General features: G+C 45.3%; 2 protein-coding genes across 2 annotated transcripts in view; both read right to left on the bottom strand.

The window, feature by feature from the left end:
• Positions 1-2,460: 2,460 nt before the first annotated feature.
• Positions 2,461-3,930, bottom strand: szl (sizzled). Its single transcript, XM_028959013.1, has 4 exons — positions 3,650-3,930; positions 3,400-3,569; positions 2,886-2,978; positions 2,461-2,771 (listed from the first exon to the last, which is right to left on the bottom strand). Exons 1-4 carry the CDS (start codon positions 3,928-3,930, stop codon positions 2,461-2,463), a joined length of 855 nt encoding a protein of 284 aa, XP_028814846.1.
• Positions 3,931-9,137: 5,207 nt separating this feature from the next.
• The window catches only part of mov10l1 (Mov10 like RNA helicase 1), a gene marked incomplete at its 3' end in the record, with an annotated part of 22,675 nt that continues 9,976 nt past the window's right edge, over positions 9,138-21,836 (bottom strand). Inside the window, exons 2-27 of the mRNA XM_028958790.1 lie at positions 18,288-18,401; positions 18,014-18,201; positions 17,387-17,546; positions 17,195-17,307; positions 16,384-16,571; positions 16,151-16,288; positions 15,914-16,048; positions 15,611-15,676; positions 15,305-15,514; positions 15,106-15,223; positions 14,381-14,558; positions 14,236-14,306; positions 13,601-13,692; positions 13,467-13,525; positions 13,294-13,394; positions 13,115-13,190; positions 12,858-13,036; positions 12,595-12,741; positions 12,381-12,502; positions 12,204-12,303; positions 11,967-12,113; positions 11,242-11,415; positions 10,941-11,090; positions 10,201-10,308; positions 9,710-9,850; positions 9,138-9,299 (exon numbers count right to left, since the gene is read on the bottom strand). Coding sequence (XP_028814623.1) covers positions 9,138-9,299; positions 9,710-9,850; positions 10,201-10,308; positions 10,941-11,090; positions 11,242-11,415; positions 11,967-12,113; positions 12,204-12,303; positions 12,381-12,502; positions 12,595-12,741; positions 12,858-13,036; positions 13,115-13,190; positions 13,294-13,394; positions 13,467-13,525; positions 13,601-13,692; positions 14,236-14,306; positions 14,381-14,558; positions 15,106-15,223; positions 15,305-15,514; positions 15,611-15,676; positions 15,914-16,048; positions 16,151-16,288; positions 16,384-16,571; positions 17,195-17,307; positions 17,387-17,546; positions 18,014-18,201; positions 18,288-18,381 — 3,417 coding nt within the window. The remainder of the gene's footprint in view (positions 9,300-9,709; positions 9,851-10,200; positions 10,309-10,940; positions 11,091-11,241; positions 11,416-11,966; positions 12,114-12,203; positions 12,304-12,380; positions 12,503-12,594; positions 12,742-12,857; positions 13,037-13,114; positions 13,191-13,293; positions 13,395-13,466; positions 13,526-13,600; positions 13,693-14,235; positions 14,307-14,380; positions 14,559-15,105; positions 15,224-15,304; positions 15,515-15,610; positions 15,677-15,913; positions 16,049-16,150; positions 16,289-16,383; positions 16,572-17,194; positions 17,308-17,386; positions 17,547-18,013; positions 18,202-18,287; positions 18,402-21,836) is intronic.

Genomic DNA, 21,836 nt, shown 5'->3' with positions numbered 1-21,836 from the left:
GGTGTGCACATTGCTGATGGGACAGGAGTTGTGGAGGCACGAAAAAACTGCGAAGAAGCGGTGAACACACACAACGTTTCGGAAGGTACCAGCGAACGGTTCGGGGGTGGCGCGCCAGCTGACTTAGCCGGTAATGAACAGAAATGGGTCTGACTGGTCCAGTGTTCCCATAGGACCTCTTAACCATCACTCAAAGGCCACCGTGCCACCAGAGTGACCTGATGCCTCTTCATCATTGCAAATCCGCATGGGGATTGCCTTAAAGAGGGACCAGGATAATTAGGCCATTATGATCTCTGCTTTTGGAAAGGGTCCTTAACGCGAGTTCATGTGAACTTATTTGATGTCCTTCAAGTTGCCCAATGGAGTTCCCCCATTGAGGCCCCACAATGGCAGCTCTGAGATCCACCACTCAGCAGACCAGCTGAAAGCGCCTTCTCCTTTCTCCCTTAAAAACATAGAGCGCCGCTGCGTGCTCAATTCATATTCCTCCACTCGCACTTAATGTTGTCAATGGTGGGCCAGACTCCATGAATTAGGGGACAATGTGCTGGGCCCTGCACCGAATGGGCATTTAGTGTGGTGTCTGTGCTGCAGCGCGGAAGTTTCTAATGTGCAACCCTCAATTGTGCATCTATTGAGTTCTAATGAGGTACTGTGAGGAGAATGAATTGCCCCAGTCTATTCACGCTTGGTGCCAGAGATTGAGCCCTTACTTACTCTCGAACAAAGCCGATGGAGCATGGCAGTTACTGAAGACCACCGAATTAGCATAACACTCAACAATGAGTCCGAGGCAGAGAGTATCCGAAGAAAAAAGTATCCAAAGTGGAAGGAAAGTTAGAAATAGGATTACATATTTTGAATGCATATGTTTGGGTTCTAAATATGTTCTTTTTTTTTATCTGTTTGAAGGAATGCAAAAATTTTGCCATAAAAAGTGCCAGTAACCCTACGTACTGGTAGTGCCACTTCGTTAAGCAAAGTGTCCCCCTGTTAATAATGCCATCTAGTGGTGGTCTTCTAAATAGCATGAACTGACTCCGTGTGAGGGTGAGTTTATGTGTGAGTTTATGTTCAACATAACATATTGGAGGCCCTTTGACTTGCCTGCTGCAGAAATGTACAATGTTCTTCCTGTCAGAAGCAGAACAGTGTGAACATACTTAACTTCTTGAGGGGACCAGGGGTGTCTGGCAAGGTTTTTGTGAGGAACAGATTAAATATTTGGTATGTTTACATTTATATTTTTCAGCATTTATCAGACGCCCTTATCCAGAGCGACTTACAATCAGTAGTTACAGGGACAGTCCCCCCTGGAGCAACTTAGGGTTAAGTGTCTTGCTCAGGGACACAATGGTATTAAGTGGGATTTGAACCTGGGTCTTCTGGTTCATAGGCGAGTGTGTTACCCACTAGACTACTACCACCCTAATGTTAGTATCCTACTATCTTTGTATTTTAGTATCTTTGTCTGGTGTTTGTGGCTCTAGATAGACACCACTCGTTAATTCAAACAGTCTTGGGACTGAATTGTTGCTTACACTATCTTGTACCTCAAAAGATTGTCTATATTTGATATCAGTACATTTTTTAGACATTGATGTGTATGTTTGTGTGTGGACATATTGCTTTACAAATTCTTTAGATTTTTCTTTTGATGTAGTCTGGAATCATTGTTTTTGTAAACCACAAGGTGGCTGTAAAAATTTGTGGGTGCAAGCCAAGTTCTGTGGATGCAGAATGAAACATCTCTACCTTAAAGAAATAAAGTCCAGTTGCCATGACTCAACTTTCAGACAAATTCACCTGGATGACTGAGAATCTTCACAGACAACAGAGCTTTAAAAAGGTGTATCAGTGAGGTCAGAACAGTGCTGCCATGTGCCTGCTAGTGAGAAATAAGGCTAGAAAAGGCAGTAATTCAGAGTACCCAGCTGTACAGCGCCATCTACAGGAGTGGAGGTCCTAGTCACACGCTGATTCTCATCTCTGCTGAACTCACTATAGAAAATTCTCGACAGCACCACCTGGTGGACTAAATTTGTGTACAGAAATATCCTAATGTTTTTTTTATGGAAATATTATTTTTTATATCATATTTATCCATTGTAAGCCAAACGTTAGAATGATGAAAAACCAAACCATTCTGTGTTCATTTTTATTGTTTATTTATTTCATCAAGGCACATCCACTATAAATACACACACTTTTTTTTATAGAAATATTATTTACAAATCATTTAATCTATATACAACATTCAGAGTGCATTTGTTTTCCCTCTGCTGAAAGAGCTGCATTGTGTTAGCTGCTGGAGTGAAAAGGAGGGTGTGTCCTGGAGAAGCCAGCTCCAACATGGCACCCCTCCAGCTCAACAGGTCAAAGTTCAAACTCCAGAGCCTCGCCGTGCCTAATTAGGCACTTTGGGAAATGGTGGCATGGCGACATTTTAAGACCTCTTCAGCATTTGTAATGCTTCCACTTGCGTGTGGCCACGGCGATGTTCACGTCCTTCTTGAGCCAGCGGAAGAGGTGCGTGAGTGCTATGGTGCCATCCGACTGGATGGAGCCGGTGAGGATGTAGAGCTGGGCGCGGCCGGGGCGCACAAGGGTGTGGGCGCAGCGCAGGTTGATGAGCAGCCACTGCTGCAGAAGGTGCTGGGTGTCGTAGGGGAGGAGGGGACCCTGATGGATGAACTCCACGTGTCCCTCCACCTCAAACTCGGGTTTGTCGGACGGCAGGCGGCGGCGGGACAGCTTGGCTTTGACAACTAATGGAGGGGCAAGAAGAGGGAGTCCATGAAATCACGCCTCTCAAAAATCACAGTCCTTCATCCAGAGAACTCAGCTAAATGTGTAAAGATTTGATGAAAATTTATACTAACCAAAGTCATTCAGACAGAAGGAATCCAGTAGCATCTTCAGGGAAGGGAATTCCTCCATAGCAGGGCAGCCTTGACAACCCGGCTGAGGCAAATCTGGAAAAAGTTCATAATAAATAAATTGGAATTTTTTTCACCAGAAGGCACATACGGACAGAAAATGTATTGATAAAGTATTTTAAAGCATGTTAATGCACAAATATTACAAGTACTGTGATGTGATCAATGGATGATTGAACATCACTCGATCAAGAAACGGCTGAAAGAATTTGTGTTGTACAGTTGCCGTCTAGACTCCTTGAAACATATAGAATATTTTGCTCATCGTAAATCTGTACCAACAGGGTATATTTTGAAAAATATTAATATATGCTTAAGCTGATAGCATTTGTTCCTGCTCACAGATAAATATATTTTGAGTTATGTAGCCTTGTTTGCCACATTTAAAAAAAAAAATTTTAGACCACATCGCTCAGGCCTTGATATTTGAGGAATGCGGTAAAGGTAAGATGCTAACCTTTGGAGAAGTCAGTGCTAGGTTTGGGCAGGGTGGTCAGACACATGTCCTCTTGGGCAGGGAAGCGATCACAGTCCAGCGCCTCTGGCCAGGCGTGTCCCTGACAGGCCAGCACCGGGGCGCAGCTGTCTCTCACAGCCACGCACAGGCTGCGGCAGGGCTGGATGAACCTGGGGACAGAGGGCGAAGGGCAGGGTTCACGCACGGCTCGAGAGGTGGGGCACGCGCAGGAAGTCGAGCGAGAACTTACGTGTCCAGGCAGACTGGGGCGATGAGCGAGCAGAGGAAGGAGCGGGCCTGCGGGTGGCAGCCGGTCTGCAGGAGTGGGCGCCAGTCCTCGGAGCGCGGCACCACCTCGGCCTCCAGGCTGCTGTGGCCCAGGAAGTTGGGCAGCCGCATCTCGGTGTAACCCACGTCCTTGCACACGCTCATCTGGTGCGGGATGGACACGCAGCGGGTCGACTGGCCCAGGTCGAAGGCCCAGCATGGAGCCGAGGCGGCGAGAGTGCTGAGGATGAGAAAGGCGGCCATGGTTCCGACTGAGGTCAGGGCTCCTCGCTGAAGGTCCCGTGCCGGATGAGAGAGTGGATGCCGACGACTGCTGGAGAGGCTGGGAACTCGCCTCTATTTATACAGCAGGGACGCCCCAACCTGACCTGCATGTCAGCGGCCTATCAAAGAGCTGCAGACGAGGTGTGAGGCAGGAGATAACGGCACGCAGACGAGTCGGGGAGTGGGGTGGAGAGGTGGGACGGGGGGCATTAAACAATCACGGGTCCCACAGTCTGGTCGGGGAGCCTTTCTGACAGCCCTCTTCAGGCTGTGCGGTATTCCCCATCAAGTCTTGCCATGTCTGATTACCTTCTTTATCCTTATAAGCTGGCAGCTCACCTGTAAACCTGCTTTTTTTACACCACTGCATGTACAGTAAAGTAACTGCATGTAAGAGTTGGACCTTCGCGACAATTTTCTTTGTAAATTCTGCACTGGCCTATTTGATTTTTTATAAGCGAATTACAGTGACACTATTAATTCAAATTAGAATATTTGATAATTTTTTTTTTTTTTTTTTTACAAAATTTCTTACTTTTCTCCTTTAACTTTGGGTAGTGTCATGAAACTGGTTATGGTGCCTTCTGGAGATAGCGTGCATGCAGCAAAAATTGAATATAGAAAACCTCCACATTCACAATCACATAGACCTTCATATAGGACTTGCATGTATGGAGAAGGTTTTATCCAACATCACACTGTATGTGGCTCTGATTTACCTGACCATTTTATTAGCATTTAACGGCACCTTAAAACTGCATAGTGTAGGACATCCTGTGGTTTATTTTCTTTTTATTTTCTTACCTAAGAAAAGCTAAACATTAATATGCAGAAGACTATACAGTGTATATTAATGTTCAATTCACCAACATAATGGACTATTGACACCTATTGCACATTTACTCTACTCTTTTTGTGACGTGACAAAGGCCACTGAGACAGAACTGTTTGTGATTTAGGGCTCTAATAGAAATTAAATGCGGAAAGGTGTGATGTGTAATTTGTCCTCGTGGAGCCTTTGCCAGGCTTCATCTATCCAACAGAATGCAATTGGAAATTTTCAAGGGTTTTAACTCTGATGCCGGTCGCTGCAGCCTTATCTGGTTGCATAGACGTGTTTTATTGCGCTTTATTGAAGTGTGTTTAGGTGTGTGCTTGGCTTCAGACGGGGCGCATGGGCAGACTGGCAGTCTCCTGTGTGCTGTCAGCCCCTCTCGTGTCTCCCCTATGTTAATTTGAGCCCGTCCACCGCCGGCCAGCGTCTTTGCCTCCCCTCAGCAGCAGCCTGTCTGCTGCCTTGCTGCCACGTGCCTTTGATGTGCCTGCGTCCCGTTTCGATATTCACATGCTAAATGCTACCATTTAGCCGGTCCCTTGTGCCTCTCGTCTGCTTCGCGTCCTTGCCTGGCGAAGTATGACAGCGTTTAACAGTCCATGCAAATAAATTGCAGTAACATTGCTGCCCATCTCATTTTTAGAATTTGAATGATGGTCTCCAGGTATTCCTTCAGTGTGTGTGTGTGTGTGTGTGTGTGTGTGTGTATGCAGCCTGCTGATGTCCACCCTCGGGCCCAGAGGCATCATTTGTGTGGCCGTATAGTCTGTTGCCTGGTGAAAAGGCCTGGAGCCAGCCTAACGGTGGCAGGCCAGGCCCCCCGATCCTGTCTGTCCCCGTCCTCAGCCTTGTCTCGGGAGCTGCCGCCCCGTCCCCCACTCCCGATGGCCCTCTTTACTACCCCCTGATCCAGCCAGAGCTGCGCTGAAGGTAGACAGGGGTTTTGCAAGGGGGCCTAACTGGGCAATTAGGGCCACAGACCAATTTGGGAGAACAATGGCGGCCATACATTTGACTAACCTCCTCCCCTTGTTCCCTCGGCAGTTTGTTTTGCTCCCTAATGGCCCTCCTGCCCCTCTGCAAACAGAGTGTTTGTGTTGTTAATGTGTGACTGGTGTCACCTTAATGGGACCGGGGCACCTGTCTACAAGCACAGACCCACCGTGGCCTTTCAGACGTTAAAACAGATTTGTTTCCTACTGTGCTACTCCGCAGAGCTCTCCGTTTCGGAACCTCGAGGCCTGCACTGGCACGAGTTCACGTTTTTCCATCACTGACAATTTCTTAAAGTGTCATTACGTGGCATAAAACATCATCCCCAATGGCTACAAAATAATCCAAAAATATTAAACAACATGAGAGCAAATTTGAATAAAAAGGCAGTCTAGTATCCATATATTATACAAAACAGACACGCAAAAAGACAAAAGTACCTAAAATGTCTTGGTTCCAAACTGTTGGAATTTCCTGTTGGGAGATGAGGCGCAGCAGCCTTTAGATGGACGACCAGAGCATACTGGAATATAAAAGCAGCATTGTGTCCAAATGATGGGACACGTTCCCCCTCCTCAGATAACAAAATGTCTAATGCCATGCGGTTTGGGGGGCTTCATATGCGCAAGCATCGATTCCCGGTGTTTGACGTAATTTGGTTAGTCCTTCACGCGATTGTAGAGTCCATGCTGCACGGTGCAGACCCGAGTCTGAGGCCTGCAGCATGCGGGCACCTCAGGCCCACATCAAAGGCCCAGCTTCTTGGCCCAGTACGCTCAGATGAAAGCAGCCCCCCTCTCGGGTCATTAGAGCCCAGCCCCTGGCCCCCCTGTTCCCCGCTCATTAGCACTGTCCGCGGGGGCTCCAGCGGGCCTGTCACTGCAGACTGTCACTCACACGTAATTGTCGCATCTACAGTCTCCGGGAGGCCTGGCTGCGGCCTACAGACAGGAGGTCAGACTGCAGGGGCTTCTCAGAGACGTGCACGTAGACATGCTTCAGACTGTCAGACTCCAGCCGTATTGTTCAAGGCTTTTGTAGGTCTCCCTAGGTTTTGTTTAGGGAGCGTTTACCCAATACAAGGCATATACTTAATACATACTTATTAATATTAAGACAACTTTATAGTTTTGTAGCATAGTGCAGTGTGAAAATTTCACATGGAACATCATAACCTCTGTAATGCTAAATATAACATTTACGAGGTGTATTATACATGAGTACAGCTGACATTTAATTAAATCTATTAGATCTCTTAAATTCAACAGACAATAATTGGTCATACAAAACTAAAATCTAATAATTATTGTGTGTGTATATATGCATATAAAAACACATATACTAATTTAAACATCGGGCTGGTTGTTCTCGTATCACTGGAGGCCTGTAGACGGCAACCAACAGTCTGGCAATCGACACCAATGTGCCGCTGGCATCAGAGTCGGCTGCGGATCTGTGAACAAGCGCACTGGCGGAAGGATAACCTACGGCCCTGATCCTGTATTCATGCTCATTAGGGAATCCCGGGAATTTAGCACCCATTTTCTTTGATTGAATTACATTGGAGTCACTTGTTTTTTTTTTTGTTTTTTTTTTTTAAAAGAAAAACTCTCAGACCATGTGATATAATGGGTTTGAACCCTTAACAAGATTAAGTTTTACAGTGTGCAACTTTATTACTGTTACCATTGACACTGTGGATTATTACCTTAATCCAGAAGATAAATCAACATTTATAAATCACTGTAACATATGCATTTGGCATATTTACTGGATTTACTATATTCTTTTAAAAGTATATTTAAGAGTATATTTAAGATAGCTCAAATAAATTGCACAACAAACAAATGGAAAAATCTAACACTTCACAAACACTAAAGCAGCTACTACATTAATGAGCTGAAAGCCGTACCTCACCAGCCACATTTACATTAGCCACTATTACCTTAATTCATTAACTCTAATGTTATGGTGCTTCAAGACACACATCCACACTTAACAAGAGCAGACACACCGTAGTGGACAACATTTCTCAACATGAGGTATCTTTTTTTTTTTTTTTTAGGAAGTGTATTATAAAATATAATAGGTCAAGTCAAGGTCAAAGTGAACTTTATAGTCATCTCACCATGTTGGGGATTCACAGTGTGCAAAAGAAAATAGTGCAAATGGAAATTTAAAATGACACACAACACGATAAAGAACAACGTGCACGAGAAACCAGACAGACAACTAGCAGCAATATGGTAGTATATCAGTACATTTAGTATATACAGTATACAATAATATGATTATGATAATAATAAAGATTTGGTGGAATGCATAGCCTTCTAAGGAGCATTAGACTAGATGAAGATTCGTTTAAGGATGGTATTGTGATGTCATTTAATGATCTCCAAAACCGGTAGAATTTGCCATGAGGACAGGTTCAGCATCATATTAAGGCATAGAGTCTACCATTATCAAATAAATACATCGCGTAAAAATTATATTCTCGTCTAAATAATGGTATTTTCATGTAATAGAATTAGCAGTCTTGTTATGAAGAGTTGGGGTTAACCTGTGCTAAATCTTGTATTGAGCTTCCCCCAATTTATGTAGGAAACAAGGGGAATTCTGGGAATTCTCCATCTCCCCTCTAAAACGGTCCCTTCTTACATAAAATATACACTGTTTGAGAAGCAAAGGCATGCTGATGGAATAGATTAAGGAGACCCCTCCTACCATAAACCTGTGGTACAGAGTGATTTTTAAATGTCCTTCCTCGTGAAAGGATATGTTCAGTTCTTAAATGAAGCTCTGGGGTCACCTTGGCAAAGTACTGTTAATGCGGCATCTCTCTATCGAGTGGAAACATCCTCTGGCCAAAATAGATTTGGACCATTCTGTTTAAGTCAACGAAACTGCGCTGAAGAATTAGTCAACCTGTATACCCCATATACATAGAGTTGTAATTTCCTTGTCTGCCTTATTGTCAACATCACACAATTTTTCAAAAGAAAAAATAAATAAATCTGTGAACAGTTTGAGTGTTTGAAACCTTTATTTGAAACATTACGTATATCAAGCTGTTCTACAATGCACACTGCACTCCAGGGAAGTCAGGCCTGTGGTTTGTGGTCAGTCCTGAGGTGTAAAGAAGAGACAGGCTGAGGAGGAGGCACCAACGTAATAATGTCTAATGTATATGGGTGGTAGTAGCCTAGTGGGTAACACACTCGCCTATGAACCAGAAGACCCAGTTTTAAACCCCACTTACTTCCATTGTGTCCCTGAGCAAGAGTCTTAACCCTAAGTTGCTTAACCCTAAGACTGTCCCTGAAACTACTGATTGTAAGTTGCTCTGGATAAGGGCGTCTGATAAATGCTGTAAATGTGAATGTAAATGTAATCTCACAGAAGCATGAAATAAAGGGCGTAACGCAGACCTCTGGGATGACCGGAGGGCGACAGGAGGATCGCAGCCGACCAAAGCTCCGTTCTCGTAGGCATAGTGCAGCAGGGCACTGAAGCACAGGTCCTACACACAGTGACATATTATAGTTTACTTTACAGTACAGAGTTGCTGTTTCTTGATTTAAATCAGTTAATGTTAACATATTTTATATATAATATCGAATCACATGTTTTCTATGCTCTTTGAGCAATGTGCCCAGAATGCTACTCTTACCCTAGTGCTTACACCACTGTTTAGTAAAATGCAGAGCATTGTAAGGGACATTAGACTGGATGGAGATTTGTTTTGGGAAGTTATTCTGATGTGATCTCCAAAATCAGTATCATTTGCAAAGACAGTTTGGACTGTTTGTTCTTACCACTCACACCACTATGAAGTCTTCAATCCTCACGTTGTTGCCTTTATCTTTTTTTGTTATACACAGATCCAAAATTAAGCAATACCATAGACCCCTAAAAAGTTTCTAGACACACCTTCATTAGAACATGTGGGTTGCCCACAACAATGAGAAGGGCTTTGGACCGCGTGATGGCCACATTGAAGCGTTTCGGGTTGCTGAGGAACCCTAGAACACTCTGGTTGTCCTCGTCCATGTTTGTTTCATTGGACCGAACCTGGACAACAAGAAGTAAACCAGGAACAAATGTACCCATTCATTACAGAGAAGTTTTCAAGATGCAGCAGGCCTCTGAGAAATGTTTTTTTTTTTTTTCAACAAATGTGATCTTAAGCTTATGAAAACTATGAAGCAATAACTTTACATGTATAGAACTCGTGTACTGCATTATTATTGTATTTTGTGCACTGTTTTGGAGAAGTGTAGATGAATTATGGCATGAAGGTGTTAAATCCCACAGCACATGTATTGTCAAGTACTGAACAAACAGCGCCTCCTTCTGGTGTGAGTGGTGTCACTATAGCATGAACTGTCTTGTTCAAAACTCCTGACTTTAGGTATGTTTACCATGGATAAGATGATGACAAGGAACTCTTGGCCCTGGAACTCCTCCACTGAGCCAACTTTAATGTCACCCAGACCAACCTTGTGCAGCAGAAGCCTGATCTTCTCCACCTGCAGCAACACAGGGCACAAGCGCACAAGGCGAGGTAGGGGGCAGCACGGAGCAACACAACAGAGTGGACACTTGTACATTACATGGCATACTGAACACCACTGGACATTGGTGAAGCTTCATTCAATAATTGCTCAAGGTCCGAGTTCTGCTGGTTTTCAAGCTATCGTTTAAAATATTTTAACTATTAAAAGCAACTGAAAACCAGGCTGGGAATTGGAATTGACTACTGCCGTTTATCACTGTTGGCCTGAATCATAAAACATGCTGTTTTTATTTATGTATGTTTGAAACTATAATGCAAAATATATTTACTGAGCTTAAACCAATTGGCTGGTGTAATCTTTCAAATTATTTGTAAGCAAACGACTGGATAAAAAAAAAAAAAAAAAAAAAAAAAAAAAAAAAAAAAAAATCAAAGCCAAATGGATATATAAACATATACAGGGCCATGCAAGTTTGGATTTGTCCCTTAATAAAATCCTTCATTTAACCGAATTTTGTGTTAGTGTTGTCTTTAATTAATATAATTTGATTATCTGAAACTTTTAAATGTGACTAACATGGAAAACATTATGAAACCAGAGAGAAACCACAGTAATCACGTCTGCCTATTGTTCACAACCCTTACTTGTTTCTTGTACGGGGCAATGATGCCGATGTCTGCCACTTTAACAGGGTTATAAAGCTTCTTAGCCAGTTGACAGCAGTACATCATGACCTGTACAGCTTCTGCCGGGTTGAACCAGGATGGGTTGCTGCTTTCCCTCATCTCGTTGCCCTGGCAGAGGTGAAAACCCCAAACTTCAGGTAGTTCTAAACCACTTTCAGAACTGCAGTAGCAGTACTGCTGAACCAGTTGATTAACTGATGTAGAATTGAAACGTAATAACGTACGCTGTGAGGGTATCATTAGAACATCACGTACATACCCGCACGCCATGAAAAATGAGGGGGAATCCTTTAGTTGGCAGGCAGCTCCAGTGGCACAGCGAGCCCACCACAGCCCGCTCCGCTCTCATGCACAGCTCTCCGCTGTAGAAGAGACGTGAGGGCAGAGACAGCAAGGCCTCATGGGAGCGGTAGTTGTACACCAGCTTTGTCACCTACAAAGAGCGCGCATCCATTCGTTCATCATAATGCAATCCCAATGTCACAAGAAGACCTTCTTTCACATAATTCTTGTACACATTCTTTCCTTTTAGTTGTGAAGACCTACAAGTTAGGACAACCAAATGGCATGTTTTTGTGTCTGTTTTACTATCTATTTACTATAAATATTATGGTTTATTACTATACAACCAAAAATTATCCATCCAGTTGATATCAGAAATGAGCAATGACGCTCGGCCAAAAGATACAGCGCAAAAAAAACCCCAAAAAGGTTCATGGTAACATCACCAATGAAAGTGAAAGTGATTGTCATTGTGATACACAGCACAGCACACGGTGCACACAAAGAAATGTGTCCTCTGCTTTTAACCCATCACCCTTAGTGAGCAGTGGGCCATGACAGGCGCCCGGGGAGCAGTGTGTGGGGAGGGTGCTTTGCTCAGTGGCACCTCAGCGGATCGGGATTAGAACCGGCAACCTTCTGATTACGGGCCCGCTTCCTTAACCGCTAGGCCACCACTGTCCCGATGCTGATCATCCATACCAGAACGGGATTATAGCCACTCTCGGTGCTGGAGTAGAGAGGCGTGGCCATTAGACGCTCCAGCAAGGATAAGCCCAGGCCGAATGCAGAAGCTACTTTGGACTTTATCACTGGACCCAGCTGTCGTGGATCTCCAGCCAGAACTATCTGTGGACAAGAAAACACAAGTCTCATGAGAAAATGTCTAACTGATAAAATGATATTACACTTGAGCTTTTGTGTATTATTGAATCCCACCTGTCCTTCATTCCCTGACAGCAGGCCCAGGGGGATCAGCGATTCTGGCTCCGTGGCCTGGCCCGCCTCATCCAGAAACCCATGGGTGAAATGGCCAATGCTGAACAAATATGAAAACATAACTCGGTTTGCTTAAACGAATTTGCCTAGTTTAATGAGGGAGGGAACGGTACTCACCGCAGGCCAATCTGGTAGAACATTCCAGCACTGGAACAGGTGGTGACCACAATCCTGTGGTAGGAGGCATGGCGAATGTCCTCCCCAGCACGAGAATACTGCCGCAGCACCTCAGGTATGGCCTGGGGTCAGGCAAACAAGAATCAGATGAATACACCTGAATATAAAATGTTAAAAAAAATCCCCTTGAACAGATTGTGCTCTAGTGTAGCACCCCCTCAGGCCTGCAGGTGGCGTTGACGCGCGCCAGACTGGCCACATTCAGATATCCGCTGTCATGGAGCCGGACACAGATGAGGTCGGCAGCACTGTTGGAGGGCGTGCAAACCAACATGCGGCTGTACGGGAGACGGTGGAACACCTACAGGAGGACAATTTCAACATAGATCTCCAGCAAAGCACCATCTGGGCTTCTAACTTCACAATCACGTTCAGATACTTGATTGCATTTTTTGAGTCTAAATGAATCCTGCAGACCTGCAGTATGATCTCGATGAGGGTGATGGTCTTTCCAGTTCCCGGTGGCCCAAAAAGGATATACGGGGTCGGGCGGCACTCTCCAGCCAAAACGCGCTTCACCGCTTCTTTCTGCGCTGGGTTCAGTTTGGGGTTGAAGAATTGCCCTGGACTTGGTATAGCCTGTCGCTGTAACTGGTCTACAAGTGATATCCAGAGATGTAAGACTTGCATTTGCAGGACAAATAGACAAAACCACATTAATGCAAGAAAATGACCTGTTCTAGTTTGGGTGGCCACTGACACCATGCCCATGCTCATCATTTCATTGTTAATTCCACAATCCTCATGCTCCTGCAAAAGCAAACGATTACAAACAGCATCTACGCAACATTGAAAATTTGCCTTTTTATTCCTTTTTTTGCTGATGTCACAGATTATTGCTTTGCTTTCTTACTTTGGCATGAATCTTTTCCTCCCCTTCTTTGAGTGGCTGCTCAGAGAGCCACTCGCCATCCCACTGAGGGGCCTGTAGGACCACTCTGGTGGGAAAAAGCACTGGGACAAAACATTAGACGGTCTTAAGGAGACAGTCTCTAAAACACACATAGAATTGTCACCAAAGGTTACCTGTCTCCCCAAAGCCCTTGGTCCAATCAATGGCATTGTGGCAACGCCTCATAGTCAGCCTGCAGGGACACATGGGCAAGAAAAAATTGGGGTGTTAGTGGAGAGGGGAAAAGGGGGGCTACATACAGACATACCTGTTATAGGTGAACTCCACATCCAAAGGTTCTCCCAGGTAGCTGTGATGGAACTCCGAATTCACTCTCAGACTCACATCTTCATCGTTGATCTTGGGGTCGTGCACAAAAGAAGTCAGAATTTAATACTTGCCAAACCTTAACACTGCTAAATTTAAAGCTCTCCTTGCATGAACATTTCGCTTTGCGAGGGTATTTAACATTAATGCGAGTCCCCCCAGCCTGTCTATGGTCCTGCAGTGGCTAGAAATGGCGATAGGCGTAAAGAGTGCTTTGTCCATTCTGCTTTGCAGTCCAGAAGACGGTCGGATCTGGAATTTGTCCCCTTAACTTCTCATAAGGGGAAAGGTTACAGGTCAAACATTCTGTTTGGTGAATAGTGTTGATTACGTCATTTCCACAAATGCCCACTCAACTTATATAGGACGCTCTCCTCATCCCGCTTCTCTCCTCCTTTTTTGCATTTAAAGCTACAGACACCGAAGTGGCGCATCCTAAAGTGACTGTAATTCTGCACCAAGGCTGAATTTCGGAAAGAGACCCCATATACAGTATTAGCAGACCATTAAGACAGATATGAAAGCAAAAAAAAATTGTCAGGGGACCTTTAACAGAAATCTAAGAAAATGTTATACCTCAGTGACATAAGCAAGATACTCAACAACGCTGAGTCCGCCCATATTCTTCTTCAGAACCACTTTGTCGCCTGAAGGAGGAAAACTTTGCAATTAGCTCGGCTTACATTAGAAACAGCACTAGCAGCACATGGAAGTTCTTTACCGATGAAGAGGCTGGGCCGGCCTTCCGCCAGCCCGGGCACCTCCAGGTGGAGGCCGAGGGTGCCTTTCCTGAGAAGGGCGTCGCTGATTCTGAATTCCCGCAGTTCCAGCTCCGCCTGCAACTCCTCCAGCCAGAGGAGGACGGAGAAGCGCGACTGCATGTTGGCCATGGACAGCGGCTGCAGGGGAGCGTTACAAGTAAATTCCACTACAACAAAAGTATTGCAAGGGTCGTTCTTGCAAAGATTAAAATGGGATGAGCCGTAGAGATGACAGACTGCAGTCAATTCTGCCTCATAGACAATAATAAAGCAGCACAAATCTGCCTTCATCCACAGTTTCCCTCTTTTCTTACAGTTTTATTCACCCTTGTTCCTGGTAGCAAGCCAAACACAGACGTAAGTTAACAACCTTCCTTTCTAGGAAATAGAAAAATGGGAAATAAGAGCAATTGTATGTATAACAAAAAAAAAAGTTATTAAACTAATTTACATTTACAACATTTATCAGACGGCCTTATCCAGAGCGACTAACAATCAGTAGTTACAGGGACAGTCCCCCCCGGTAGTAAGTGGGATTTGAACCTGGGTCTTCTGGTTCATAGGCAAGTGTGTTACCCACTAGGCCACTACCACCCTATAAACTAGTGTTATTTGCACATCAGGTCCTAGTGAACCACATGAGGGATTTTCAATGATAGACATCTGAAAGCACAATCCAGCTCACCTCTCCTAACTGTGGTTGTGTCACCAGCACGTCGCCCTTTGCTTCCACACAGTCCCGGAGGGCTTGTGGTACGGGGTAGCTCTGCAGAAAGTTGGGCAAGTGCCTTTTCGGCATCCTGCTCAAACAGATCAATGCTGAAAAATTCCACACATCTGACAAAAAAAAAAAAAAAATATCTGGTGAGGACCTGACCACCTACCTGGTAAGTGGTGGAGCAGTCACAGTGACAACGTGGTTGGGCTGCTGCTGCTGCGGCTTCTTTTGAGGGAGCAGCTGGCCAGCTGGGTTGTAGGGGGCGCTAGGATGCAAAAGCCTTTCTTGCCTGCTGCTCACCTCCACCTCCAGGCGCCGCCCAATGGTGAACGAGTGGAAATGCAGCAGGAGCAGCTCTGCGCAGCGGCCCACGTTCCTGCGTGGACAGGGGGATGGTCACAGAACCGACACAGATGGACCTTTCCAAGCAAATAAATAAAAAAAAAAAAAAAAAAAAAAAAAGCACACTTACTTGCCATAGCAGCCTACCAACACTGAAACTTTCTCTCCTGGTGCAATCTCCAGAACGTTCTCCAAACTACGAAGAGCATCCTTCTTCACAGGTTGGCACCAAAGCTCATCACACACTGCCTCGGGGTCCTCTTCGATGGTTCCAAACGCCTCCGGAGTGTGCAGCATCACGCCATTAACCCGCTCCATAGGAACACTTTGCACGGGGCAAAGGCTATTCCCATGTAGGGCGCTCAGCAGAGAACCACGCATGTGGTAGACGCGAGGGCTGGAGGGCAGCAGCCCTCCGCAGACCATCGGCAGCAGTCGCCCCACCGGGCCTGTCTCTGCGGCTCCGGGGGAGCTGTCGGCGTGGGCCGGCCTGAACGTGAACTGCTCTTCGGCGTCCCAGCCGGCAAACTCGCAGCGCTCCAGCTTGTGATGCTCTGAGCCCTGGTTCCTAAGTGAGCCAGAGACGAGGACACGATGGTCAGGACGCTCTCCATGCTGTGAATATACGATACGATGTGACAATGCGCCGAGATTCGAAATCCTCGCTCACATTATCCAGACTTGCATCTCCTTGCCCTCTCCCAGAAAAAGATGGCCAACGTCGGTCTTTTCGCTGACGACCAGGCCCTCCTTATTTTGCAGAATAGTCTGTAGCTCAGATTCTGGGATGGGGGTTGATGGCACCGAACTAAAAAAAAAAAAAAAAAAAAAAAAAAAAAAAAAAGGTGGCGCGGTAAGATGGCGCTACACGTACACGCTTGTCCTAAAAAAACAACTGCTTACCCATTTTCAGTGGGGGCCATACAGAGAGCCCTCCAGGAGTAGAGCGACTGGTTGCTCTCCACCACCACCAAGCTGACCAGGTCGCCTGGCTGCGGTTTATACTGAGACGGCAACTTGAGGGAGTCGAGTGTGAAGAAGACGCAGTCCTCCACCACCCCACCATTGCCAAACACACCGGACACTCGCACCTAAAAACACAACCAGGAGGTCATTTAAAAAAAAATAATAATAATAATTACATGTGGCCAAATCCTGCTAAATTAGTTATGCAGACATTTGTTGGACTGTATGTAATGCGCATGACTTAAATTCATTAAAGACATGAACATTATTTAACATTAATACGAGTTAACCGAGCCTGTCTGTGGCCCTGCTGTGGCTACAAATGGCGATGGGTATATGGCGTGCTTCGGCCATTCTGCTTCACCGTTCAGAGAGCGTGAAGAACCAGACGGTTAATTTTATTTTTTGTGGTTGGGGAATGGTGTTGAGCGGGCATTTGTGGAAATTATGTCAACTTCTATAGGCCGCTCTACTCCTAGTCCCGCCTCTCTCCACCTCATTAGCATTTAAAGCTACAGACACCGAAACGGCGCGTCCTGGGAAATCTCATTGTGGGACAGGATGAAAGAGGCTGTAATTCTGCACCAAGGCTGAATTTCGCAAAGAGACTTCAGACACAGTATTTGGGGAACAATAAGAATGATTTAAAAACAAAAAAATGCATTAAAGGTCCCCTTTAAATAAATCATGCAGATCAATGGTGGCGCGGGGATGTTGTTGATGACCTTTTCTATTGTAGGTGACTGACCTGGTCCATGCGGCGGTAGCGGAGCGGAGCTACAGAGTGGGCCTGACTGCTCCACTGGGTGGGACTTATGAAGAACTGCGCTTGCACCCAGTCTCCTTTCATCGGCTCAAAGCCTGTTCCAAAAACACCACTGCAAATTAAGACTCGTTTAATCAGAACAAGCATCCACCACCCTTCGCTCCGGCCGCGTACCCTCACAAAGTGCAGAGCGTGGGAAGAACATGGTCTGATTGATGAACCCTCCGTCCTTGTCACACGACGTAACTGTGCCGATCAGGGGTCTGAGTTTGCTGAAGTCGTGCTCCACCGAGGTCCCACCGTCTTCTTCCCACGCATCTGCATACCTCTCCACCTGCGGTTAAAAATATTTCCAGAAGGAATGCATGTCAATCGACGTGATTAACACATGCTGTGAATAACTAATAAAAAAATACATAAACAATATAAAAGGTCCCCTGACATGAATTGGTCTTATTGGTCCACTAATACTGTATCTGAAATTCAGCCTTGGTGCAGAATGAAAGCCACTTTGATCCGGTCCCACAATGAGATTTCCCCAGGACGCGCTGCGTCTGTGTCTGTAGCTTTAAATGCTAATGAGGAGGAGGGAGGCGGGACAAGGAGGAGAGCGGCCAATAGATGAGGGGGGCATTCGCGGAAATGACGTCATCAACACGTTCACCGAACACAACGTTTGGCGCAGAATAAAAATCAGTATTCAGTATCTCTGAACGGCCAAAGCGAAATCTCCACGTCAGGTGACCTTTGTAATAGCTAAAAATGGCTAAATAGTTTTTTTTTTAAAAAAGGTTAAATCACCCTGACAGCCCTCCAGCCGGCCTCAGCGCCGTCCCGCACGGCAATGGCGTTCACGGCGGCTCCGACCTCCACCGGCGCGCCTCCCAAAACCTGGCCGGGGTCGAAGTAGGTGTCGCCGTCAATGAGGCCGTAGTCCTGGCACAGGTGTGTCACCAGGCCCTTGCGTACGTGACGGATCTCCTCCGCGTCTACGGGGGAACGAACGAACAAACAAGGGGTGGGGAAAAAAAAACCCCGAACCGTCCACGGCACAAGCCCGGCGGCCCAGGCTCACCTGCGCCGTAAAGGCCGTCGAATTCTTCCACCTCCGCCCGCCGCCACAGGGGCCACAGCAGTTTGGAAATGACGCAGCGCACCGCGGTCACCATTCCGCCTTTTTAACGAGTCGCTGGGTGGAAAAGGAGATTCATGAACAGCGGCCACCTCGATTCGACGTCGCTGTGAGGCGTTTAAGGGAAATATATCCCAGCAGCAACAACAAAAAAATAGCATCCGTCCCACCTTCGTTTATCACACGCAGTTTTTCTTCAGCGGCGTTTCGAGTCGAAGCGAATTGAAGTGCACTGGGGGCCACAAAGCAGGCTGGCTTCTTATTTAACTAAGAACAATTGCCCAGTTCGCTTAATTTTATAAATATATATTTATATTTATATAAATATATGGGTGGGGGGGGGGGAAGGGGGATTCAACTTAGGACTGGTTACTGAAACCGCTTTAATCGAGCCTGAGCTAAGAAAGTGCCAAACGTCAGACGCGCCATTAAGAGCGGCCTTATCTGCAGCTGATGACGTAACGTGACGCGACCGCCCCGGGCTGCCAGGGTGCTGTTCTCTCGCCAAACACCAGGGGGCGACACGGCTCTGAAATCTCTGCGCAGAGTTTCAGCATTTTATTGCAATGAGTGGGGTAAAAGATCCTGTTGTGGCAAGTATCTATACAATATAAAAGAAAGTGGCTGGGGTGGCCTAGCGGTTAAAGAAGCGGCCCAGAAGGTTGCCGGTTCGAATCCCGATCCACTGAGGTGCCACTGAGCAAAGCACCGTCCCCACACTTTGCTCCCCAGGTGCCTGTCATGGCTGCCCACTGCCCACCAAGGGTGATGGTTAAAGGCAGACGACACACTTCACCGTGTGCTGTGCTGCAGTGTTTCACAATGACAATCACTTCACTTTCACTTCACTTTCAAAATTCTTCAATATGAGAACCTTCTACCATTGTGTCCCTGAGCAAGACACTTAACCCTGAGTGTATCCGGAGAAACTGTCCCTGACGCTGACTGAGACGCAAGAAATTAGCTCAGAACTGGGTGATAAGCGGCCTATCCGGAGATGGGGAGGAGGACAACCAGACAGCCAGTTGATTCAGCGGAACCAGAAAACATAAACCAGTACCACGATCAGCCATAATGTAGGAGAAATTAGAAAGTTTGGAAACAAACATTTGAATATTTACTATTTACAGCATCGATCAGACGCCCATAGTTACAGGGACAGTCCCCCCTGGAGACAGTGTTGAAAATACACATTGACAGTGCAGCACAATCTTTCCATTTGCAGGGAATGCAAAGCCTCTTGGCACCAAACATTATGTTCCTTTATAAAGTCAGGTGGGTCATTTTAAATATATATATGTGTGTGTGTGTCTCTCTCTCTTGCTCTCTCTCTCTCTATACACACACACACACACATATATATAGTGTCTGATATATATATATATATATGCGCGCGCGCTATGCCTATGAGTGAAACAGGCCGTTTGGCATGTCCGGTCTTAATAAGTGTTCAGATCTGTGACCTGAATGAAAAAACAGGGGCAATATTTGTTGATGTGGGCCTTCTAATTGTGGTATGGTCAATGTATTTGCCTGGGAAAAAACTGGCCTGAAACTTTGACAGTCATTGCCAAGTAAGTGCCAGTTCCTTCCGAGTATGTTGGCACGGTGCTTTGATTTTGAAATACTTTTTGCATTGTGATTGCTGCCAGATGTTTCCAGGCTTTTGAAAACGTGAATATATTGAATAAATCAGAGCCCTTGGCTGAATAAATGAAATATGAATTTCAATATAATCAGCAATTAATGTTTATATGTGTGTGTGTATGCATGTGTGCATACTTTTATATGATTATTATTTGTAAGGGAAAATACCTTGAGCTACATAAAGAAAAATGTATGCATAATTCATTTATTTACTGAGAGAAATCGACCTGCTTGGCCTTTCGGAATTACAAAATTGGCAGAGAGTGGTAGCCGATGTTTGAGTAGAGAACGGGAGTGATTCCTTCATGCTTCCGAACATGCATCCGGATCCTAGCTTTGGACATATGCCCCTGGATGCACATTGCTGGAAGGCCCAAAGAGAAGTGTGTTGCAGTAATGCCGTCTAGATGAGACAAAAGCATGGATCAATCATGTGAGAGTGGAGTTTGGCAATATTTGGGAGGTGGTGAAAAGAAATATGGCAAAGATGGATAACATGGGATTAAAAGGTGAGATCTGAATCCATTTTAGTGACTGCTGAGGACAGGGGAATGTTGTGGCCTGAGAAGGTGATACGGTTTATGGATACAGATTTAATCTGATGGGCAGCGCCGAAAATGATGGCTTCTGACCAGGAACTGTTCGGTTGAAGGAAATTGTGGCTCATCCACGTCTTTATTTTCTCCAAACAGAAGGTGAGTTGACGTGACGAGGATGATGACGGTGGTGGTAGGGATGAAGTTTGTGTCGTAGCTGTTGCAGATAATCAGCATATACAGTACTGTGCAAAGGTTTTAGGCAGTATAGAAAATAATGATTTAAAAGGGAAAGTGGCAACTAATGAATGATCTCCTAAAAGCAAAAGTCTACAGATGGAGAACAATACTGCACAATAGGAACATTGTTTCATGAAAATGAGGAAGTTTTACAGTAAATGTTTGCACCTTGATTGATAGGCGTTGTTAAGTAGCAAAAACATTGGTTTGTATAGGTGCCTATGACTTTTGCACGGTACTTTATTTTAATGCACACATGGATATTTTGCCTTGAAAAGAAAGCCTACTGGTTTACTTTTCCTCCATTTATCCTCATTCCCACAGACGCAAATACAGCTGCAGACTAACACTGTCCAAAAAAAAGGCAAACTGATGTTTAGCCACATGGAGCGCAACCTTCAGGGAGATAAATGTTGACATCACTGTACACAAGGATTATGTCTTATTAATGTCATTATACTAAAATCAGGCCAAAAAAAAAAAAAACGATCTTGATGAAGAGCAGAGCCTGTTGTAGGCTGTTGACTGCAAATTATCCGCTAGAGGGCAGCAGATCACTTCAGATTTTTGTACTCATGCCAGGGTGCAAATAAGGCCAAGTATTGTCTCAGATTCAAATCTCCGGGTTACTGTTCCAGAGTGAGCACACTCCAGGCACCCACTGAAGGCAAACTCCACAAAAAGCACCGAAACCTCCAGCTATCAAGGTGACGGAGAACCAGTTTAATCTAACTGGATTTTGTTTGACACCCCCATTCCCCTTTCCAATCAGGGAATATATGTCCCGCTACCAAACCAAATCGAGAGTCACAGTGAAATAGTTTATTCTGAAAGTGGCCTAATGTCTTTGGGCATCTGAGAATCATGAGCAGATTTGGATTTTTTTAGCTTTAAACATATTCATAAACAGGGTCACTCGTATCTTTAGGCATGTTTGCCCCTTCTGCAGTAAATGTATTATATTTATGAATTATGATCCTGCAAGCCCAGCCTCGGTGTAACCTTTGTCAAGCTCAGACAACAAAACCTTGTTTCAAACAATAGACAAGTCTAATCTCTTTCTTAACAG

The sequence above is a fragment of the Denticeps clupeoides genome, chromosome 17 (assembly GCF_900700375.1).
Source record: "Denticeps clupeoides chromosome 17, fDenClu1.1, whole genome shotgun sequence".
In the NCBI taxonomy this organism is placed as follows: Eukaryota; Metazoa; Chordata; class Actinopteri; order Clupeiformes; family Denticipitidae; genus Denticeps; species Denticeps clupeoides.
The sequence above is the reverse complement of the archived record's forward strand: the minus strand, read 5'-3'. Positions and strand labels throughout refer to the sequence as shown.

Coding starts and splice junctions, on each gene's coding strand:
- szl (XM_028959013.1), bottom strand. CDS start 3,930: ATGGCCGCCTTTCTCATCCTCAGCACTCTCGCCGCCTCGGCTCCATGC. Junction 2,979..3,399: donor TAGCACTGACTTCTCCAAAG/GTTAGCATCTTA, acceptor AACTTTTTCCAG/ATTTGCCTCAGCCGGGTTGT. Junction 2,772..2,885: donor CTTCTGTCTGAATGACTTTG/GTTAGTATAAAT, acceptor CCCCTCCATTAG/TTGTCAAAGCCAAGCTGTCC.